Raw genomic sequence first — 25,080 nt, forward strand, 5'->3', positions numbered from 1 at the left:
TAGGTATCAAAAGGCAACACATTTTAAAATTAAAAGTTCAAGGGTTAAACCCATTATGTAGATAAAAAATACCTGATGTCCATTAAGTCCATACAGCCTCTCTTTAAGTATTGGATCTTTGTGTTCCAGAGCGCTAGTGCCATACATAAACGACACTGTCTATCCGTGATGCCCATAAGTCCGTCTTCACCCCACCTGTATGCACGTGACCGCGCCATATCGTGCGTGAAGTGACTCCAACTGAAAACAAATTAAGGCAAAGGATATTAAGGGCACTTACTGATGTCGAAGAGCCTAACAAAGATTAAATATAAATCTCTTATTCTTTGTGTACCAATTAACAAAGAGAGCGAAAATTATGAGTAACTCAAGGAGAATATGAAATGATCTGGTCAGTTATCCAACTATATAATAAGTACTGTAGCCACTTTTAACGGAACGATCCGCAAAATGTGATAAAGAAATATGCCCAGTAAAAAAATAGTTCCAGTTCCATCCTGCTTAAAGCCAGCGGAGTCCCTTTAATGTACATGTTATTCTACAACAAAAAGCACAAAATTTTAAAGCTCATCATGTTATTTGTATTTATTACCCCTCACATTTTTCGTAATGCTAATTTCCCATAGGCCTCTGGGTGTTATTTTTACTGTTAATGCAAGTGTACCACGTGACTAAGAATTTTGTACTGTGTTACATAGGTAACAGTATTTTTTAACAGTATAAAATCTGGTCACGTGGTCTATTTTCTAAATAAAATGAAATAAAATGGCCGCCATTTTTTTCTCGATTCATTCTTATTTTTCGACGTTAAACCCCGATAGGACATCAATTTCTTCTCTGGAGTAACAATGACACTCATAAATTTAGTTGTTTGCACCCTGGTGTGCTTTTCGCGTATAAAATATCTTTTTGTTGAATAGTCAAAAAGTGAACATCCGTTTTTGTATTCGCTGCGTTAGCAGTGAATACAGTTCTATCACAATTTGCGGGATTGCAATAGAAGAATGGGTACCGAACAACGCAAAGTAGTTTCTACACAGATTTTCTTGTCACACACAAGTGATAAGATTTTGAATTGTCAGTAGTTCATTTTTTGATTGTGTTATTTCTATCGTATATTATTTGCATGTTTTCAGGATATAATCAGTAAAAAATATCATTAGTATTCATTCGCGTTAACTTTGCGTAAGGAAGTAGTTCGTACCAAAACAAAGTTTTCGACGTGAAAGCTGATCTCATCATTTTTCTAAAAACAGGTACAGATCAAAGCACTGAATGTACTGATGGGGAGGCTATGAGAGAATGTTTCAGACTTATAGTGTCTTTTCTTTTTGCTTAAAATATGCTACCAAAATAAAAAGATATGCACATTGCGCTATTTATCCTTACTGTTGTGTTCAAACATTCATATATATGGTTAATGTGGTTGACTATTCATTTTGTTAATATTCCAGAACATTTCATTGAGGTCTACATTCGGACTGTTAATCATACAAAATTTTGAAAAACCTAAAACTGTCAATAATAAATGACATATACAGCAAGTATGACGACTGTTCATTATCAGATAACAATAACATTTTACAACTGACGGTTCCTTATCAAAATCACAGGAACTTGAAATTCTATCAAATAACCAATATTAATTATAATATCCAAATATACCCCCTATATACTATAAAAAAACACAAACACAGGAACTTGAAATTCTATCAAATAACCAATATTAATTATAATATCCAAATATACCCCCTATATACTATAAAAAAACACAAACACAGGAACTTGAAATTCTATCAAATAACCAATATTAATTATAATATCCAAATATACCCCCTATATACTGTTTTTTTTTATAGTATATAGGGGGTATATTTGGATATTATAATTAATATTGATTATTTGATAGAATTTCAAGTTCCTTTGTCAAAATATTCTAGGACTGTTCATCATAAATACTTTATGTCATTTTAATATTATTGAATGATAATAACAACTGCAAGTGATGCAACATTTTTATTGAACATAAAAATTATACACGTTTAGATGTACCATAATTGAGATCAATAAGATACTGTCTTGTGATGAGTATTAATATTCTTGCTCTACGGACAGAAGGTTGTCTTCTCCAGAAGCAAATCTCAAATAAAATCACGTTTCAGAAAATTATTTCCCATTTCATTACTGACGGCGTCGGATAATATTAAAGCTAAATATTTCTTGAAAAAATACATATCTGCAAAGCTTATTCAAAACTGAATCAACCTAAGTGAAAATTGATCAGGAAGTTATATCTTCTTTTTTTACCGCCAATACTCAACCAACTAATGGTAGTTAATCGATAGCTTGTGTATTTTTTAAACCTCACTAGCTTGAAATATATACTGCGGAAAATCTGTTGTTAACAGGGTGTGCGGTTATTACGTAGGGTTTTCCCTGTCGACCATTTCCCGCAAATAGATGAGAACATCGAAGCCGTCAGTGCTATGAATGATGTTATAAATGGCGTGTTTTGGAAGTTTTTGTTGAAACTTCTCCAATTTCCTCCAGAGGCGTGCACGTCGCGGAGAAGGCACACGGAAGGACATAGTCAAGTCATCATAAGTACCAGAGGTGATTGGTTGACCTGTCGTGACTTACTCTGGAGGTTTGGCGCTAATAGATGCCGTTTTTTTTGTCGTCAGTCAGAAAGTTGATGCCTTGACGGTATTGTCGTCTCCTTTACCACCGAAGAATGGGCTTTCCAGGAAGAATCTGCTTGAAAAAGACGTCCCAGATGCTATAATCTCGGACATATGGTTATTCCGGCGCCGAGTATAAATAAACTTAAAATACACTCACTTTTGTTGAAAACAAAAACAAAAAAAAACAACAACACATTTTCTGTAGTAATTTTTCAAGTGTTGTAAAATGAATAAGAAATTCCTCTTATGCCGCCGATTATTTTTAGAACACAAACATAAAAGTTTTGTTTTTTTTTATTTTTCAAATAAACATTAATCACTTCAGCGCGCGCAAATATCGTTTTCAAATTAAAGTTTCGTAAGATATGTTAATGACTTCCCGATCCTCGACTGTAATAATTTGTATATGTATGCGGTTTTTTTTTTTTTTTTTTTTTTTTTTTTTTAATTAATGCTTCTTATTCTTTAATATTTTTATGTATCTCATAATCTGTATTGAAAATTTGAATTTTATTACACATGGACTATCAAATTATGATGTATGCCCTAGAATTGAATAAACTTTCTAATTACACAATATGGGGTCATACTGATCTTTTGCGTCTTTCTCTGAAATAATTATTTTCTTTGTTAAAACATATTTGACCACATATTTCTGTCAATTAAACTGTTCACTTTACTTCCGATTTTTTGTTGTACGGAAACACATGTTTCTATTTGTGTTTTCTAATCAATTCGAATCTATAATCAGTTTAATGGGATCACCACCGGGTAAACGACTACTAGGTACTTTGGTCATGTTTTTACCCCAAATATTTGAATGTTTCTATTGGGATTAAAATGAGCATAGTTAAGTAAACAACTGGTTGTATAAATCCCTGACCTGTCTAATTCTAATTATGAGATCAGTGAATATATAAGACTTTCACTACAAAATATTCCTAAACAAAAGAGCACATGTTTAAATTTATTCCTATACAAATAAAAGATCAGAGTAGGGATCTGTCAATTGCCAAATATACTTTTTATGTTAAAAGTTTGATTAATGAATTATGTAAGATGAAAATATAAGTATTGCTTTTTTTATTTTGCTAATGTAAAATGTAATATTGTGCTGGAATTTTGTCGGAAGGTCCTTATAGGGGTTTTGTAGTTAAATAGTTTTTTTTCGGCGATAATGGTTCAAGAATATAATGTTTCAAACTATATGCTCATCACCATTCAGTGAATTTTTAGTTAAATGTATGCAAAATATTTACTAACAGCTATGATATAGCGGTTTATGACCGTTTTCCGCGTACAGCCTCCTGGGGTGTACTAATAAGTTAGTTTTCCTTAGTTATCACGCAAGCATGATCCATGTCTCTGATGTAAGCGACAGTTTACAATTATTTGTCTTTAAAAAATATTAAGGACTTTTAATGGTTTATAACAACAAAAGAACATGCATGATATTGAGAATACGGCATTGTATATACACCGGTCTCAAATATCGTCAGTAAGACCGGTGTATACAATGGAGAATACGGTGTTGGAACGTTCTAGTTAATGACCCGTCATAAACAGTTGGTTGCTGCGTAGTAATTGGAAAATTGTTATCAAGAATAATAAAGAATATTTGCCACTAAATTAAAGCATTTACTTACAAATTTTCATTTATGCTTTTTGTTTAAAAAATATTGATAAAGTTATTATTTTGAAGGGTTTTCATTCCAGAACTTTTATTACAGACGTACGTACGTATGCCAAACCTGATTACCGCGGCAGTATGACGTCACGGAGTAGTGATTTAAACAAAAATCAAGAATTTTTCAGAGAATTATTATCTTTACAAATTGCAGATATGAAATTAAAGAATGAAAATATTTTCAATATTGTAAATGTCTGTGATGACTGATGAGTCAGCTTAGAAAAGATCAAGGTACTATTTTTTGACCTGATTACCGCGGCAGTAAGATTTGACGAACAGTTATTAACATTGGGTCGGCATAGCCTCCCCAAAAACTTACCAATATTATTTGAACTTAATTTTATTCTGTTTTGGAATTCTTATTTGGATTTCATGATGCGTAACAGTGTTGATAATTCAGGTGTCTTGATATAAATTTTTTTTTGTTGTTTGAGTTGTTTCCCTTGTTTTCCCGCAATATCACTAGTTTTGTCTATGTTTAAGCGGCTTTGTTTGTAAAAAGTTCAAAGTGTTCTTAATTTATTGGAAATATGGATTATTGATAGTTTGGTCAGTATTATTTTGAGTTGCATTTGGTTTAAATTAGTGTTTTATAGAGTGTATGTCATAGATGATTTTTTAATTAAGTAACGAGTGTGGTCTGATTCGAAATGTCATCAGTTTCGTGATTTGGAACCTTTGAGAATTGTTTTCAGAAAAATCCGTTAATCTAGCTCTCTGTTTACTTAATCTCACAATTTATTCATATCACTTTGCACATTGCAATTTTTATATTTTGCAGAAGTTACAGCAGAGAGAGAGAGAGAGTTTGACAGTATGCGTGTTTGAAGAAGATAATGCTTTTATTGGTACATTCAATTCCACGAACTGGTGAGTTTAGAATTTATTTATGATTATGATGTATTTTATAATAACTTCATTAAATGAACTTATGATTGTGGCGGCCAATAGAAAGCATATAGCTATATTATAAGTTAATATACCTACAGGTTAAGTAAGCTGTTCAATGTGTTGTAAATATTTAATACACCGATAAACACTTTCAGAACTAGCAGACGAGAGGCTTTTCTTATCAGTAGTTTTAGGAATAAAGATAACTGGTTGTTTTCTCACTGTATAAATTGTATGTAAAATGGTCTGACATGTGGTAGGGTTAACTGTTCATTTGAATACTTTGTGGAGTCAAAAGATGTGTTGAAGAATATACTGTGATGAAGCTAAGATCCAACGTTTGCTATTGGTGTAATTCATTTTAAAAGCGGACATTTAATCAGAACAAACTAGTGGTTTTGTTTAAGCATAAGAGATATCAATTTTACTTGAAGATAAGGGAAGCAACTTGTATTTTTTCACTTGATATACCTCGGTTATTTACGTAGATCATATAGAAAGTGTGAATGGGTTTATTGTAATTGACCATAAATTTGGAGGTTTTATTTAAATGATAATTATGCATTTCAGACAAAGGAAATTGATTTAACTCTATTTTTATGTTGATGTAATTTGTTTAATTTCAGAGTGTTGATTTCCTCGATTTCATTGACTCGATGATTCATTCTTTGATTTCTAATGATCAATCAACTTATTGATTTACTGATTGATTGGACATGTCATGGAGCTTAATATAGATGGAGAAGTAACTTAGACGTCATACAGTTAAATTCAGTATTATTGGAGTTGTTCTAGTGCAAGTTATCATGTGTTTCGGGATTTTCCAAGATTTGATGCATCCTGGGTAATAGTAGCCAAAATACCACCATATTCAATTCCAAGAGGAACATTGACAAAAAAAGACTAAGCATTTTCTACTTACATAAGAAGCAATAGTTATTTATGTTAAAACGTACCATACACACTTTTCCACACAGATATTTTTTTTTACTTGAAAAATATTATTTTTTTACTATGACTTTTTTAGTTTTCAAAGGCATCTACCTCTTACTTCAAATACATATTCCTTATCATCAATTATATCTTATGTGACTAGGTTCATAATTTACTCTTAAAGCAATATTTCCAGGTTAATATCCCTTTGAACTTTTTTTTAAGAAATATTATAAGTAATTTAATTTACTTTTTAGCTCACCTGAGCAATGCTCAGGGTGAGCTATTGTGATGGCCCTGTGTCCGTCCTTGTGCGTCGTCAACTTTTAACATAAACAACATCTCCTCTGAAACCAATGACTGCACATCAACCAAACTTTACAGAAATGATCCTTGGGTGGGCCCCTTTCAAAGTTATTCAAATGGTTCCGGTCTGTTGCATATGTAGGTCATAGGGCCAGAAAAGGATTTCAAAAAACACAAAATTAAAAAATCTTCTTGTCTGAAAGTACATGGGCCAGAGCTTTGATTTTTGGTATATGGTATCATTATGGGTCCTCTACCAAAGTTGTTCAAATTTTGTCGCTAGTGTCAAAATTGGCCCCGCCCTGGGGGGTCATAGGTTTTTCCTTATATGTATATAGTAAAATCTAAAAAAATCTTCTTCTCTGATTTGGCAAAGGCTACAGATTAGATATTTGGCATGAAACATTTTGTAGTAGACCTCTATCAAGATTGTTCAAATAATGGCCGGGGGGTCATTGATTCTCATTACATACATATAGTGAAAACTTGAAAAATCTTCTGGTCTGAAAGTAAATGGCCTAGAGCTTTGATATTTGGTCTATGGTATCACCTATAGGTCCAAAACCAAACTTGTTCTAATTTTGTTCCTAGAATTAAAATCGGCCCCGCCCTGGGGGGTCATTGATTTTCCCTATATGTATATAGTGAAAACTTAAAAAAATCTTCTTTTAAAGAACCCAAAGAGCTAGAGCTAAGATATTTAGCATGAAACATCTTCTAATGGTTGTCTACCAAGTTTGTTCAAATAAAAGCCCTGTGGTCAAAATTGGCCCCGCCCCAGGGGGTCATTGATTTTCCCTATATGCACATAGTAAAAACTTAAAAAAAATTCTTTTAAAGAATGTAAAGAGCTAGAGCTAAGATATTTAGCATGACATATGTTCTAATGGATGTCTACCAAGTTCGTTCAAATAAGAGCCCAGGGGGTCAAAATTGGCCCGCCCTGGGGGTCATTCATTTTCCTTATATGCATATAACAAAAACTTAAAAGATCTTTTTTGATGAAAAAATCAAATAGCTAGAGTTTAGATACTAAGCATGAAAACATCTTCTAGCGAGTGTCTTCCAAGTTTGTTCAAATAAAAGCCCTGGGGTCAAAATTGCCCCGCCCCGGGGGTCATTCATTTTCCTTATATGTGTATAGCAAATACTTAAAAATTTTCTTCGAAAAAACCTGAATAGCTAGAGTTCTGATATTAAGCATGAAACATTGTCTAGAAAGTGTCTACAAAGATTGTTCAAATAAAAGCCGTGGGATCAAAACTGGTCCTGCCCCAGGTGTGTCATTGTTTTTAACTATATGTGTAAAGAAAAAAAACTTGAAAAAATCTTCTTTTAAAAAACCCAACTAGCTAGACCTTAGATGTTTTAGCATGAAACATCTTCTAATGGGTGTCAACCAAGATTGTTCAAATAAAAGCCCTGGGGTTTAAACTGCCCCGCTCCGGGGCCTATATACAGGTGAGCGACTTTGGGCCATCATGGCCCTCTTGTTTATATTTCTTATCATTACACATATGTTGTGTGACAAGCATGACTATTTCCAGAATTACCCCCCCCCCCCCCCCCCCCCCACATTGAACTTATTCATGGAATTTATGTAAACAAACGTTCTTAGTTTCATAGTTTTGTCTTCCATACCAACTTTATCTCAGCCTCTTGATATTTGGTATATACAGTATTTACGTGGTCCCATACCGTCGGATTTGATTTTCAGGTCTGTCGCTCACCAAGCCCCATTTACCGTTAAATTTTCAACATTAATGGTCAATGGTAGGAAATTTTTGTGACAGATTTTTTAGCAACTACTTATCACAGGCTCTTGATATTTTGACAAACAGCATTGACACATGGTCTTATACTGTGGGATTCGATTTCAAGTCTTTCATTCTTCCACTTCCTGTTAACTGTCTTATTTAAATTTTCCACATTAATGGTCAGTGGTAAATATTTTTCAAAAACATTACAGCATCATGATATTTGGTATAGAAATGCAACCCGACCTTTTCTGTCTTTGACCCTTTTTTTTTTTTTTTTTTTTAAATTTTGAAATCATTTATTTATTATTGTTGAAATCTACTTTTAATACCTTTAAAATACCATGTTCCCAGTACTTTTTATGTACATGCTTAAGTTGTTCTTAACATACACAAAACAAACTTGTACATTCCTTTATTAGAAATTGTCTTTTTTTATATAACCAGGCACAAGTGACAAGATAATATTTATTTATATGCTATTATCATTGTGGACACAAACTGTAAACAAAGGTATCATTTTTAATTCTAGTCAAAGTAAAAACAAAACAGTGATTGCACTAGAGTTATATAAGAAAGTTTGTGGGAGCTTTACATGCTCATAACATTTCTATCTTTGTCAGAGAAATATTTGATTTCTGAGAACTATTTTGACTTCAATTTCCGAAGAAACATGACACTACACCCCAAATTTAAATGCATAATAACTATTACATTTGTTTGACTTAACTGTTTCTTATGGTCAATAGTGTTACATGTATATAATTTTTATGTTCATTTTACATTTGCTTGTTTTTCTATCATTTCAATCCATAATGTCTTAATCATTATATAATTTGATAATACCTTAATTATGTAGCATTGTTTTATGATTTACATTGTATTTTGCAATTTTGTGAACATTTATCAGTAAGTAATATTCTTAATAAAAGAAATTTCACAATTGATATGAAGTACCAAGCCATTTATAGAGTGTGTTTCCGATTTATGAAAATGTTTTTAACAAATGACTTAAAATTGAGCAATCACCATACTTTCTAGCATAAGAATCTTAAAATAAAATTACTTAAATTGCAAGCAAGTTGCAATTTTATACATGAGATAAACTTATCGTGACCAAATTTGTTTTTTCATGTTAGCAAGTTCTGTATATATGCTTTTAATTAGAAAAGAACACTGATTATGTATGAAGTAACTGAATGTTTGTCATGCAACATTAAATTGGGTAAGATTCAGACTATTAGATAAGGCGATGTACTTATTAATGCTGTTATAATTACATGTATTATTATTGTGAATAAAAAGGTTCTGGGGATATTTCTATCATGTTTTAACGAGGGGCATAGATAATATACATTGTTTACTTTTTAGCTCGACTATTCGAAGAATATGAGAGCTATTGTAGTTGCCCCGGCGTCAGCGTCCGCGTCGGCGTCTGCGTTGGTTAAAGTTTTTTGTAAAGTCAAATATCTCAATTATTGCTGGAGATATTTAATTGAAACTTACAATACTTATTGATACTAACAAGGTACATCAGATTGACAAGTTGGATAACTCTGCCTACAATATTGACAGAATTATGCCCCTTTGGAATTTAGAATTTTGGTTAAAGTTTTTTTGTAAAGTCAAATATCTCAATTATTGCTTGAGATATTCAATTGAAATTTAAAATACTTTTTTTATAGTAACAATGTACATCAGTTTGCAAAATTGCATAACTCTGCCTGCAATATTTGCAGAATTATTTGCCCCTTTGAAACTTAGAAATTTGGTTAAAGGTTTTCAAAGATATTTACTTGAAACTTTACACATGCACTTAGGGTCATAATTGGAAGGTCATAATTGTATGTCACTGACCAAGTTCCATAACTCTATCTTGCATTAAAGGCTGATTCATATCCCCTTTTCTACTTAGTCTCTTGTTTAATGTTTACATGCAAGTTTTTACATATCTCAATAACTATTAAAGAAATTTATTTAAAACTTCACATATGATTTAGGGTCATAATTGTAGGTCACTGACAAGATTCATAATTCTATCTTGCATTTAGGCGGATTTTTTTCCCCTTTTTTCAACTTAGAAATTCATGGTAAAGTTTTGCTTGTAAGCTGTTATATCAACAACTACTGAAGGGTTTGTGCCTTTTTTTAGGACAATTTTATGCATTCATGATAATAAAGCAGTGATTAACTTGATAAAACATCTTAATAACAAGCCTTTGTACCTTTTCTGTCAAATTTATGTATTCATAGGTAATTTAAATATTATTATACTCAATAAAACACCCTTGTGACATTTCCTTCCGAATAGTCAAGCCAATACTGTTATAATTAGACTCTCTCTAAGGCCTATAACATGAATTTATAAAAAAAATTAGCCCTTTTGTGAACTTAAAAGATTTAACATTATCAAGGCTCTTTTGCTATCAAGCACTTAGAATAGTCGAGCGTGCTGTCCTACCGACAGCTCTTGTTAGCTCACCTGTCAGAAAGTGACAGGGTGAGCTTTTGTGATCGCTTGTTGTCCGTCCGATCAAAAACTTTTACTTTAAATGACATCTCCTCATAAACCACTAAGCCAATTTCATCCATACCTCACAGAAATGTTCCTTTGGTGGTCACCTTTGAAAATTGTTCAAAGAATTTAATTCCATGCAGAACACTGGTTGCCATGGCAACCAAAAGAAAAAAAAACTTAAAATATCTTCTTCTAAAAAAACCAAAGAGCTAGAGCTAAGATATTTGGCATGAGACATCTTCTCGTTAGTGTCTACCAATTTTGTTCAAATAAAAGCCCTGGGGTCAAAATTGGCCCCACCCCAGGGGGTCATTGATTTTCTTTATATGCATATAGTAAAAACTTGAAAATTCTTCTTTTAAAGAACCCAAAGAACTAGAGCTAAGAAATTTAGCATGAAACATCTACCAATGGGTGTCTACCAAGTTTGTTCAAATAAAAGCCCTGGGGTCAAAATTGGCCCCGCCCCAGGGGGTCATTGATTTTCCCTATATGCATATAGTAAAAACTTAAAAAATCTTCTTTTAAAGAACCAAAAGAGCTAGAGCTAAGATATTTAGCATAAAACATGTCCTAATAGATGTTTACCAAGTTTGTTCAAATAAGAGCCCTGGGGTCAAAATTGGCCCCGCGGGTCATTGATTTTCCTTATAATGTGTAAAGCAAAAACCTTAAAAAATCTTCTTTGAAAAAAACCAAATAGCTAGAGTTTAGATATTAAGCATGGAACATCTTCTAGTAAGTGTCTACAAAGTTTGTTCAAATAAAAGCCCTTGGGTCAAAATTGTCCCCATCCCGGGGGTCATTGATTTTCCTTATATGTGTATAGCAAAAACTTAAAAATCTTCTTCAAAAAATCTGAATAGCTAGAGTTCAGATATTAAGCATGAAACATTTTCTAGTAAGTGTCTACAAAGATTGTTCAAATAAAAGCCCTTGGGTCCAAACTGGCCCTGCCCCAGGTGTGTCATTGTTTTTAACTAAATGTGTAAAAAAAAACTTGACCAGCTAGAGCTTAGATGTTTAGCATGAAACATCTTCTAATGGGTGTCTACCAAGTTTGTTCAAATAAAAGCCCTCGGGTTTAAACTGGCCCCGCTACGGGGGCCTTTATACAGGTGAGCAACTAGGGCCACCATGGCCCTCTTGTTTATCAATATTGCAATTGGTTTTAAAGCTGTGTTTTCTTAAATATGGATATTATTGAATCATCCTTGACATCAGTATTCTCATTTTTTTAGCTCACATTAGCAAAAGCTCAGCTATTACAGACAGTCAAAGATTCCTGGTCTGTCCGTCATCCATATTTCAATAATGTCATATTAAACTACTCAGTTTGAAAACGTCAAAAATTCTCACTTACTGTGTGCAAGAACGCTTAAAATTAATTAGGTCTTTTGCATGATAAGGTCACAGTAGGTAAAAAAGATTAGATATTACAACCATCCTTTTCTCTTATTGTCCCATTTTGCTTGTTTTGCATTATTAAAGCCATTTCCTCATACTAGTACTCCCATTCCATTTGTAATGTTTCTTTGCAAAAAAGTAAATAACAGACTTTTAAAATTTATTTTTGACTGTTACAGGCTAATTAAAAATATAATACTCAAACTATTAAAAGTACTTTTTTGTATTTTTTTAATCTCAGAAATTTTTAAAATTAAAGTATTTTACAAAAATACCTATATTTTCTTCTTAAATTTCATGAAATTAACATGTTCCAAGTTTCACTTTTCATCAAAACTGAAATGCTTTAGCTAGGTAATCTGTCTGTCATTACATTTGAAGCTTATGTAGCAATATAGTATTCTAGGTATTGTTACTGTATATATATTCATTATAACATAATTCTCTCATCATGTTAAGGATCTAGTCATGAATGTACTGCATGCATTCATATTTTGGATGTATATTTTATTGTACCACTTAGATTATGTAATAAAGTTGTTCTCATTTAGTTTATTCTTATTTCTTTCCCTCTTTCAATGTAATATTCAACAACCAGTGTTACATACACTGTAATGTCTCTATCAGATTGATAATCTGTAATTCAGTGGCCCATATTCCTTTATTCGTTACAATTGCAACGTTTTTAGTAAGACACATATGTATTTATAATGCGCAGCGAATACATCAGTGCTTTCAGCGCTTTGATTAACGGAAGTAAATGCAATGTAAATAATTATGTGTCAAACTTGAATTTAAGCATGCAACAAAGGATTATTTAACAATTTTAATCAGTGAAACGTTACAGATATGGTGGACAGACATAGGATATCATCGTTATTTTGTCAAAAACCATGCTAAGAATATTCTGGAAACAGAAGCGGATCACATTTCAAAGATCATAACCGTGTAAATGGGTTAGTGTTTTGTTTTCTAAATAAAACCTAGCTTATTGTATGTTTATGATTTGTAGATATCATCACTTGCTTAAAGAACAAAAGAAAAAGAAAACTTCTCAAGTAGGCCTAAAGTACGCTTAAAACTTAAAAGGTAAGGACAGTTTAGTTATTGTTACTCTTGGTTTATTTTTGTTACCGTTAGATTTAGTTGACAATTTCAGATCATCACAGTATTTTTGTTCGGGGTAATAAAATAAATAACACATGGGTTATTTATATAATATCAGACGGACAAACAATATAAAGACATAGCTAAGTATATTCACAAAAAAATCAAGCTTAACTTGTTTATTCGTCCGTAAGTTATCTATTAGATTATTGTTTCTTCGATCGCTCTTTTTTGAGCTTTCAGTTCGCTTGCATGTTTCTTAGGCGTTTTTAATGTGTTGTTCTGTTGTTTTACTCGCTACCGCCAGAGAATCAGTCAAGATCCATTCAAAGTTTCTTTCCTACTGTTGTTATCTATGGTTGCAATTCATCGTTTTTTTTCTTTTGGTGTTTTTGTTGACACAAAAAAACATTTATGAGAACTGTGATATTTGAATTAAAATACACACTGCTTTCAATAGTGGATATTATAATAGTGTTTTATGACCTTGGGAACAGGAAAAAATATGCATACAAGCAGTGACACTAAAAATGTATGTTAATTATAGAGATACATAAATAAATTCGTATGTGTTACGTTTTTATTTATATTTATTACATAATAACATTAGTCGTTAGTATATTAAATGAGAGCTTACTATAATAAAATAATCCAGATGGGAAAAACAATCGTAGGGGATTCTCTGGTTTTTCTTCTTTTTTCCTCTATATATATAATACATAAACATATGTATGTATAGAAAATGAAAATATCAAAACAGTCGAGAGAACGCCTTTATTAATTCAATTGTGCACAGCGAATCTCGGTTAAAAATACCAACGTAGTGTCATTTTTGTTTTGCTTAATTGAATATCTGAAATAATATGTACAATGTATAAGAACGTCTTTATTTCACTTTTTCTTTTTTTTACATTTTGTTTAGGGTACAATAAAAATTAATTTCTTTTAGGACTCTGAAAATGGAAACGAGCTTAGATGGAGGTCATAAAAGGTCTTCTTATATATAACCTGGTAAACTTAAAGACACACAGTTAAAAGATAGAATATAACCTTGACATGTCAGGTATACAATTTGTCAATGTTACTTTTTATCTGGCAATCTACTGTAGTATAGTATATAAATTAAAAAGACACGTGTAAATTGTATAAAACTCGCCTGTCAGTGTACTTCTCTCTACAACGGCTTTAACCTGAACGTTATGTTAAATTTTTATTTAACAGATGTTTACATAATACATCATTACATGTATATGAAAGCGATGTAATATTTCTTAAATGGCAAACTTGTCAATAAATACATGTTAAATCAGAAGAAAACAAGATAGACATTGTCCAAGCCATCATCCTTAGTGACAGTTCTGCACAGTAAGAAAATAATTTATAGATCTACATGTCACCATTCAAATATATGATATTCATGAAGCAAGAGGTATTCAATAAACAGCTGTTGTCGTTCCTTTATCGCGGAAGGATATGACTTTTTTTATAATTACAAATAGTTCTGCTTTTAATTGTGATTAATTGTAGCAATGACGTTAAGTTTTGCAGAGATTCTGCTGATTCTGCCTCGTTTACATTCCTACATTATGTTTTTTTTTTCAAATAACGTGCCAAATGTGTAAAAAAAAACAAAAACATTTGTATATTTTATATTCGTGCGTTTAAAGGTCGACGTCAGTTAGCAGAAGTGCCACAGTCTTGAAATGGGAACACGGTTTTCATATACGAATGTAAACTGGCCGACGTAATGACGTCATATGACGGCAAACAAACGTTCTATATCTGCTCTATCGTCGCCTTGTCTTAAGATGGAAGTATATATTGTGATCCGCAAACAGACCTATTGGCAGCATTACTTTAGTGACGTGTATTGTCAGTTACATGTAAGTTGATCTATAACCATGAAAAAAATGCCAGCACAAATTTATAATATTTGTCTAAACCCATTTTGTGTGCTAAACCATGCAATCAAGAAAGAAACTTTTCAATAATTCCCTTATTTGACTTGGTATACTTTCCCTACACATAAAAATACATTGTTCACCGAATATTTACATTTATGACCTTGGCAGAAAACGATAACAAATATTTGTGACGACACAAAAAGTAGGTATATGTTAAGTAGACAGATAGCTAATAAAGACATATATATTACATATACATTACACATATATTAAATATCTACAGCATGATGAATGCTCAACGACTCATTTCAAGTATCACATACCAAAATTTGTCACTGAAGTTACGTTTTTGAAAAATATTCTAAATATTTTTTAGGAAATAAAAAAAAACGACAGAAAAGTGTATAGTTTCTACAAGGATAAAATTATGTTTGGATTTTTCTTTTTCTTAAATATCTTTCTTTTGGAAGAAACAAATTAACTGTTATATTGTAGTGACATATCTGTGCTTTGAGCCGCACCTTACTCTTCTCATAGCTTAGTTATTTGCCTAATATATGAGCGTCTCTGAATCCAATTAAAGAACCGAAAAACCTTCAATTTAATACAAATTTCAACGCAATGAAAATCTTCAATTTAATATTTGTTGTACTTTTTATCATTATCTACTCTAAAATCACAGACGTTTCCATGACAAATTTCAACATTTTGTGACATACTTATGGAAACGACGAATATTGATCAACTTAGTAACGAGAAACCATTTCACATCACCTGATTTAACTGTCTAAGTTTCAGGCTTAATGTCATCTCAGGGGACTGATGAGTGATTGTTATTTTATGTGATTCTCACGACATAGATTATACCCTACCATACTGTCTAGACACTTCACTGTCCGTTAACAATAATGTCCGGAAATATATACACAAATATACGTACTAATCTTTAAGTGGTACACATATATAGAGTCTGAGAAAAAAAATCTATTCATACTACATTGTATTTCACTCTATCTGCGGAATAAAATTCGAAGACTTTTTAAAGCCATTCACAGGAAAACTGTTATATCAACGAGTGCAATGATGAAGAGACTGGTGTTACATTCGTAAATACTAACTTCTGTCCAGGAATATATGGCAGTTTAAATAATTTAACTACTGCAGTAGCGGATCAGAACGTCCACTGTTCAGAAGGGGGAAAGCTGAATATGAATATACATTTACTTTCGTAGACTTTAAAACGTAACAAAGGTTAAACGAAGTAAATGTGTCCGGGTTGTTGAAATTACAAAGTGAATGAATTAAAAAATATATAAATTTATTTAGAATTTACGTCATTGCTAGAGTTAATATTATTGTGAACACCACTTATTACAAATGAATATATATCTATTAACGTATTAAAGTAATGATTTTGCAATCAACAGTAAGAACAGCTTTTTAGATATTAGTATTGAAGTCCAACAAAATGTACTATTGTATAGCGAATTCCGGTGCCCCATACTGCAGGGATTCGTACTGATGAGAGTCTGACCCAGAACACCCCCCACACACACTCTAGCTTTAGACGTTGACTATTAGAACTAGTACAACATCTCTCAAAATTATTAGATCATCTCTCAAAACATTACGTAGCACTTATGCTATAAAGTCTGAGAAACTGCAGGCATGTTTACATGTAAGATAAGATGTTTCTGTACCATATGTTATATTGTCTAAGCTCTAACATTTCATGTCAGCGACCATATAACATTATAATCCAGCCTATGCTTGTTTGTTTTTGTTGTTGTTTTGGTTTGATAGCGCACCAACGCAATTTAGGTCATATGGGCACCGAAGCAAAAAAGATGGTTTTGTCTAACCTCAGGTGTTACAAACTTAAAGCAACACCAGGGATCAAAACCACCCAACTTGCTGGAAATAAGAGATGCACAGAGTCCAGTAATTCGAACTTATATAGTCGCTTCTTACGATCACGCAACCCCTCAGTTACAAGGGGGGGGGGGGGGAGGGGGGCGTCTATGCTATCGCCTTTGATGGGTATATGTATACAAATTGCATGATAATTGGTGTGACAATAGAACTTCAAATGTCCATTTATTTCTATTTATAAGATGAAGAACAAACAAAGCATATGTGATGCCTGAATTATTCACGTATATCAATTTTCCTGCTTCATTACGAAGCATAATTTTTACCAAATGTAATTATAAACACAAGTAAATTACCACGTTGCAGATATGTTTACTTATATGACCTAAAACTTGCCAGGTAGCACAGTTTAAAAATGTCACCCTGACATATAGTTTATATAATGTTATAATTTTCATCTCGCAAGATCAACAATGTTATTGCTGAAAATCCTTACTCTAAAATGACTCCAACAATATAGAAGATAATCACTTCGTTTAGACCAGAACGAAGTGATAAGTACTGTCATATAGTTTAAAAGAGCAAAAAAAAAAACGTAATTGACCATTCACTCTGCTTTTCAAGAATAATAATGCATAATACCAAATTAAAGGAAAAACGTTTAAACACTAAACTCACAGACTTAGAATCGGACATATTGATTTTTCTATTTAATCCAAAGTATATTTTCTTACTTTCTTGATCTATGTAGGGTTTTCCAATTTTATGCATTTAGGATTTTGTACCTCTATTGAGCTCCTTTAAGGTTTAAATGGACACTCGATTACTATAAGAAAAGAATACTAGACGCTAAAAAGTTCCCATGGCGACTTTCCATGACAGAAAAAAAAAACGTCAGAAGCCCCTGTAACACGATCGATCTATAAGTGAACAGGTATGATGTTAATTGACACGCTGTTGTCGTTATTGTTGTTTCAGAGGGATGCCATTTAGTAAATAGTTCTGCCTATAATTAATTCTAACAATCATAAGAATTCTTGCGGAGATTCTAACTCGTTTACATTCCTACATTATGTTATTTCGTTACCTCTGCCAAAGTCGACAAGTTCTAATAAAAATGTATCATTCATGCATTTTATTAAGTAAACTGTTAACCGCAATTGACTAGAGCGCGCGAGCTCACCTACATAATGTTGTTGACGTTCTGATCCGCTACTGCGTATAATAACTCACTAGTTTTTATGATTTATATTGTCAGTAACGAAATGATCTCTAAAAAAACAAAAATATTCTACGAGAAAAGTAGGTAATGACAAATGCTATACCATCCTCTACAAGCATGATCTGTCTTTGGTATTTCTTTTTTTGTAAACAGAACGCATTTCATTTACTGGGAGTTTTTATAAAACCTTTCATAGTTTTTCATATTTGCCTCTTAGCGACATGTTTCAATTTAAATCTTCTCATTTAGCAGACAGTGTCAATCTAAGGGGGAGGCGTCCAGTGACCATTGTAATCATTGCTGTGCCTTTACTTAACACAAACCATTTTTATGCTTCTTTAACTTTCTATATATGCATGTGTTATTAACTTACACGTTGTTGGTTATTTGGCAGTATTAACTTAAAGAAACACGGTTAAAAGATAGGATATAACCTTGACATGTAAGGTATATCAATTTGTCAATGAAACATTTTATCTGCCAATCTACTGGCATAGTATATAAATTTAAAGATAAAAACTAACACGTCCACATTGTATAAAGAAATGCTTGTGAGTGAACTGAATTCTACATGATTTTTTTAAAATAACATACGTGTATTAGTTTATATAATGTATTAAAAGCAGTTACACCTTAAATATTATGTTGTTATGAAAAGAGCTGAATTTAAGACTTTTTAAGTAATCTTTTACTTTCTACAAAGTTAGGATGTCAAATAAATTACACTTCTCAGAGTAAATGTTAACCACGCTGTCTCGAAATGGGAACACACATTGCAGGAAAAAGGTAAACGAACGTAAGTCTTTATTATTTACGTGGTACCGTAAATATGAAAATGGATAATGTAGAATTTTTAAAAAGGGCCACAATTCTGTTCGAGTTATGGGCTTTGGACAGTGACCTCCTATTATGAGTGAAGTATTGATCATGCTCTTTAGTAGTTTTGAAGATGCCAAACGGCACGACGCCAACGTCTGGGTGAGTATCATAGCCCTCCCTATTCTTTGAATAGTCGAGCTAAAAACTGCTGCAATACATTTTGAAAGCACTTCAGTTTGCAGAGCTACTTTAATGGAAGCAACACAAATCGACTCCGTTATTATTCAGACTTAATGTCATCTCGGGGGACTAGCAAATGATAGTTGTTTATGTGATTCTCGCGGAATATATTAAACCTTAACGCACTGTCTAGATCTTTTCAATGTCCGTTCAAAATACTGTAGAGCTGGTAATGTTCCCGATTCAAACTGACAAGTGATTTACATAAATTGATTTGAGTGGTTTACATAGATTGATATGAGTGGTTTACATAGATTGATTTGGGTGGTTTACATAGATTGATATGAGTGGTTTACATAGATTGATCCGATTTTGATTTAAGTGGTTTACATAGATTGATTTGAGTGGTTTACATAGATTGATATGAGTGGTTTACATAGATTGATTCGATTTTGATTTAAGTGGTTTACATAGATTGATTTGAGTGGTTTACATAGATTGATATGAGTGGTTTACATAGATTGATTCGAGATTGATTTCAGTGGTTTACATAGTTTGATAGGAGTGGTTTACATAGATTGATTTGTGTGGTTTACATAGATTGATATGAGTGGTTTACATAGATTGATTCGATTTTGATTTAAGTGGTTTACATGAATTGATTTGAGTGGTTTACATAGATTGATATGAGTGGTTTACATATATTGATTTAAGTGGTTTACATAGATTAATTTTTGGTGAAGCAAAGAGATAAACATTTATTATTTTGTCTGGCAGAAATAGTAGATACTCGTATTTTAATACTTTTGCAAGAACCCTTTTTCTCCAACCAGTCAATGGTATTTGTGTATTTGTATAGAAGAAGGTGAGCACCCGAGGGACTTTTTTAATATATGGGATAAGATGCGTTTGAACTTTTCTTCTTTTGGACATATGTAGTGAATAAAATAATAGCGTTACTTTTCATTAATGAGTTAATAAACAGGCTACTACATATATCACATCCTAATTTAGTATATTATGTAAACCAACTTGGTTTTATTACTGAAAAAAAGAAGACAAAATGTATTTTATTAAAAAGATGTTACACCAAATAATGAAATTGTCAGGTATTTGATGTTTTACATAAAACGTATGTTCCTGTTTTGTTTTGAAGGAAAATTCTGTTCTAATCTACATGTGCTGATAAACTTACAAATTGCAACATTGCAGATTTATTCACATATCGGAGTTATAACTTGTGAGGAAACACGCTCAAAGATATAAAAATATATAAATACAAATGTATATATTTAACCCTAAAACGGTACGTATATAATTCATCAATGTTACATTTTATCTCAAAACACGTATATAAGTATAAAAAACAACAAAAAACAACAGCAACACAACAAAAACAAATGTTAATTGTATAAATCATGGTGTTATGTTAGTGACACCACTGATTAACTTCATTCTACAAGGGTATTTACTGTATGTTTACATCATAAAATACAACTGCTGAGATACATTTTATAGTCCAAATCTCTAAATGTAACATATTTAATTTTTTAAAATGCAAAATAAGACCAAAACTATCGTTTGCTGATATCGATTGTGATACATTATACATGTATTATCAGATCTTCCGGTGTCTGTAAAGAAACAGCTTAAATATTGTCAATCAATTCGTCTTTTATAACAGAAAAAAGCCACCAATTCTTATTTGCTTCACTTAGGTTAACATTGTGAAAGCCAACTCTCAGATTCAAGGGCTTTTGGGACTTTAACTGCTCTGTTTTCAAAAACGATGGCCCCAACGGAACACCGTAGTTATCTGTACATATGCTGCGGGATACAACCTAGTAAATAGTTCTGCAGTACATATAATTAATTCTAGCAATGATGGATTCGTTTACATTCCTACATAATGTTATTTCAATAACTTTGGCAAAGGCGTCACAAAAGTTTTTACTCAGATAAAAAGATAATGTTTGATGCATGCACTTAACAGCCGACATTTATATAATAAAGTTAGTCGAAGTAAGAAATTTCGTCTCTTTATTATGTCTCCGAACATGAATGAACACTTTCTGTACATATATTACATTTGAGCCGCGTCACGACAAAACCAACACAGTGCGTTTACGACCAGCATGGATCCAGACCAGCCTGCGCATCCGCGCAGTCTGATCAGGATCCATGCTGTACGCTTACCAACTCTATTACAAGTAGAGAAACTGATAGCGAACAGCATGGATCCTGATCAGACTGCGCGGATGCGCAGGCTGGTCTGGATCCATGCTGGTCGCAAACGCACTATTTTGGTTTTGTCGTGACGCGGCTCATTTAATTTGTTTCACCCAACAGTGGGCATGATTTTCGTTACTACGTATATTAATTACCACATTAGTTTAAGGAGTTATATAACACAAGCTTTATAATACATTCAAGTTGGTCCATGGACATGGCAGATATGCCAACACTTAATTAGTTATTTGAAATGCATTCCTTACATATATATATGTATATATTTGCAACAGAATGTATTTTATAATATTTACAGAGGATGTCGCTACTATAAAATATAGTCTTACTTATTGTATGACTCGTTATTTGAGATATTGTGCTTTTTTGTTTCTGGGTTATATCTAACCTCTACAAAAACGAGATTCACACCCAGAACAACTAGCTTTATCTCAGAACCTAGTTTTGATATGTCAATATATTTTGTCTCTAGTGATTAATGTATCTACATGCATATGGTATCTTTCCATTAGTCTGCATCATAATTTTTGAGCGGACAGTACTTATTGGCAGAGAAATGTTAAAACTGAGACTATTGAAAAAGGATATTAATGAAGACTTTGTTTCCAAGTTTACAGCTTTGAAGTAAAGAATCGATCAACTCAGTGGCAATGATTCTAAGTAAATTGTAATACTGGCTCAATGTCATGTCGCCTGACTAATGATAGTTAGTTTATATGATCCTCACGACACAGATATTCCAATGAAAGTTACACGATCATTTCATTTTCGTCTGTGGTGTACATATAGTTTTACCTTTCATTATTCCAGAACATTGATGTAAATGTAATAGAAGTTGAGAAACTGCAGGCATTTTAACAGGTAAGATAAGGTGTTTTCTTCACACACTGTTTTTGGACCATATGTTTTATGTTATCATTTATATAATATGTTGTAGATGAAAATAATTAATAGGAGGTAAAATATATAGCGTCAAATTCCAGTTTAATTACTATGCCAAATTTGTCAATTCTGGTAAAAGCTTAGACTGCAAGACCGACCGATTTTACATTTACGAAGAGCGACGATTGTCTTTATTATAAAAAGCCACTTTGTTCGGCTAAAATGTAAAATTCGGTTATGCAATTGATAGTCGACATTAATTAGATAATAAACCTTTTCTTCTCTCTATTAACTTTCTCCCTATTCAACTTGTCAACAAATCGATCTGCTACCCCAAAAAGTTGGCTTTCAGATCCGCCACTGCATATATAACCGCACTAGTTAAATGATTAATAATGTCAGCTTACATGCAAGTTGATCCAGGGACATGGCAGAAATGCCAACACTAAACTAGTTATTGACAAATTAACATATTTTTTGTCACTGAACTATATTTTTTTGTGTTATGTACCAAACAAATGGTGAAAGAGGCTTTAATCTAGGACACTGAAATGTCAATATACGCTGTAGGTAAACATAACCGAGTTTTAAACTGTTTAACTCGCCTTTTAGCACTCACTGTTTTATCAATCATATCAAGTAGCAAATTTAACTGCATTTCATATTGAAGTTCGTTTTAAATACAACAACATCTGTTTTCATATTTATAAATTTACGAACACTTGCAGTTCTGGATCTAAATGAAGATGGAAATCTATTAAGCTTAACCAGGGAAGGTCAAGGTCGCTTTAGAACTTTACATGTATATATATACAAGTAACTTACCAGTCGCCGTTTTCCGAGTAGTCTTCTCTCACCGTGCCCCACTGTCGCTCCGACAGGTAGGGACCCCAACGTTTCCAATTTAACGCCCTTTCCTTATCTTCCTTCAAACGTTTTCTTTCTAAACCGGCCATTATTTAAAAATCTTTTACTTTCACTTCTTGTAACCAAGTTTATCCAAGAATTGATATTTTTATATGTATTCCACAAACTTGAGTTTAAGCCACTACAATTGATTTAAACAGCACCACTTATGTCGGTACATTGTTACTTTGCAGAAACCTATATAACATTATATAACTGTAAAACAGTAACCTATATTATAGTAAAACACAATCACTAGTATATCGTACAATATAGCCTGTAAGTTAAAGCATACATTTCCACTACATATACATTATAATCAACCGTATTCCGGTTTACAAGGAATTTAACCGAATAAAGTACTGCACGCGAACATTGTCTAATACTATTTGTATCCGGAAAAAATATTATTATGCGGATCTTAATTCGCAATTCTCATTTTTATACTTCGACGAACGCAAATGTAAACACACATTAATCCGGAGAGCGCGTGACTCAACTAATTCGGTCACAGATGGTAATGAAATTTCCGTGCGGTATATAACAGCAGTTCGTGTGCGTGTTTTACCGATAAAAGAAACTCGACCTAACGTGTTTTTATTTTTGTATTTATCAATGAGCCTTTTATCTAAGTTTATCATTGGACTTGTAACACTACACTCATGAAAACAATGTATTTTAACACTGTAATTTACAACCGTATCTTATCTAAAGGAATATATTAAAAGGACTAATATGTCAAGTTGGCATTTTCGTCGCCGCTTTTTATCTGAAAATTTACCTTAGATGAACCTTGCAAGGTCAATGTTTTAACGGTCAGCAAAATAAAATTATATCAACATAAGTTTAAACGGAAAACTTTTAACTGAGACTGTAAAAGTGGGAAAAACCGCACTTTTTTAATAAACAAAATACTAGTTCATTGTATATGACATGTATTTAACGTATACGTGACGTGACTGACGTTGTAAACGTTTCGACGTTCGTTTACTGGTAGGACAGTATTCCTTCAAGATAATCTTTATCGGTTTGTCTTCTTTTATCAAGTTGAAGGTGAGACAGATTCAGGTTATCTACCGCCATGTTGTTTCAATTTTATTAAAGCAGCATGCCTCCAGATTAATACTTATTTTCATCAAAATTTTGTAAATTAAATGATCTAAAGTAAAACATTGTGAAGTTAACAAAATAAAGTAATTTACACATTTCAAGGGGGCACTTACAATCCACATAAATTACCAAAGAAAAGAGGTCAAAATATGCAAAAAATAGCGCTTATTGCTTTAGTCTCTCAGTAGAAATGTGTTGATAAATACGGCAAATTATGTTATTATTCGCATATAAAATGTACATTATTTAAAGAATATCGAATCTTTTTACTTTTCTCAAAATTTAAGTATATTTATATTCAAGTTTGATATTCTTGAAATATTTTTTGCTGATCTGGAGGCATGCAACTTTAAATCGCATAATACGTATAAATCAATAGGAATAATATGATAATTATAATGTATTACAACGAGGCAGTTAATACAGAGTTGTTTGAATCCCACGACTTTGAAATATTTTATTTGTAAATGTGATAAAATATCAAGCCGACACAACTTAAGCAAGGTTGGTTATTACTCAACTAAAATGCAAGTTGTTCGGAGGACTGTTTCCCCCTATATTGTGAATGCCTTTCTCATTTGTCGAGACAAGTGCGATTTTTCTTGTAGTTGTGAAGTTTAAGCGTTGTTTACCTTACAATTGTGA

General features: G+C 32.2%; 1 protein-coding gene across 1 annotated transcript; it reads right to left on the bottom strand.

The window, feature by feature from the left end:
- Window positions 1-117: 117 nt before the first annotated feature.
- Window positions 118-23,879, bottom strand: LOC132728739 (uncharacterized; the record flags this gene model as incomplete). The annotated part of the gene is given in 2 exon segments (XM_060714410.1): window positions 118-240; window positions 23,245-23,879. Coding segments are annotated over 2 exon segments (254 nt in total), but the record flags the coding sequence as incomplete, so codon positions are not given.
- Between the last annotated feature and the right edge of the window lie 1,201 nt (window positions 23,880-25,080).

The sequence above is a fragment of the Ruditapes philippinarum genome, unplaced genomic scaffold (assembly GCF_026571515.1).
Source record: "Ruditapes philippinarum isolate M1 unplaced genomic scaffold, ASM2657151v2 ctg8721_1_1_1_1, whole genome shotgun sequence".
Classification (NCBI taxonomy): Eukaryota; Metazoa; Mollusca; class Bivalvia; order Venerida; family Veneridae; genus Ruditapes; species Ruditapes philippinarum.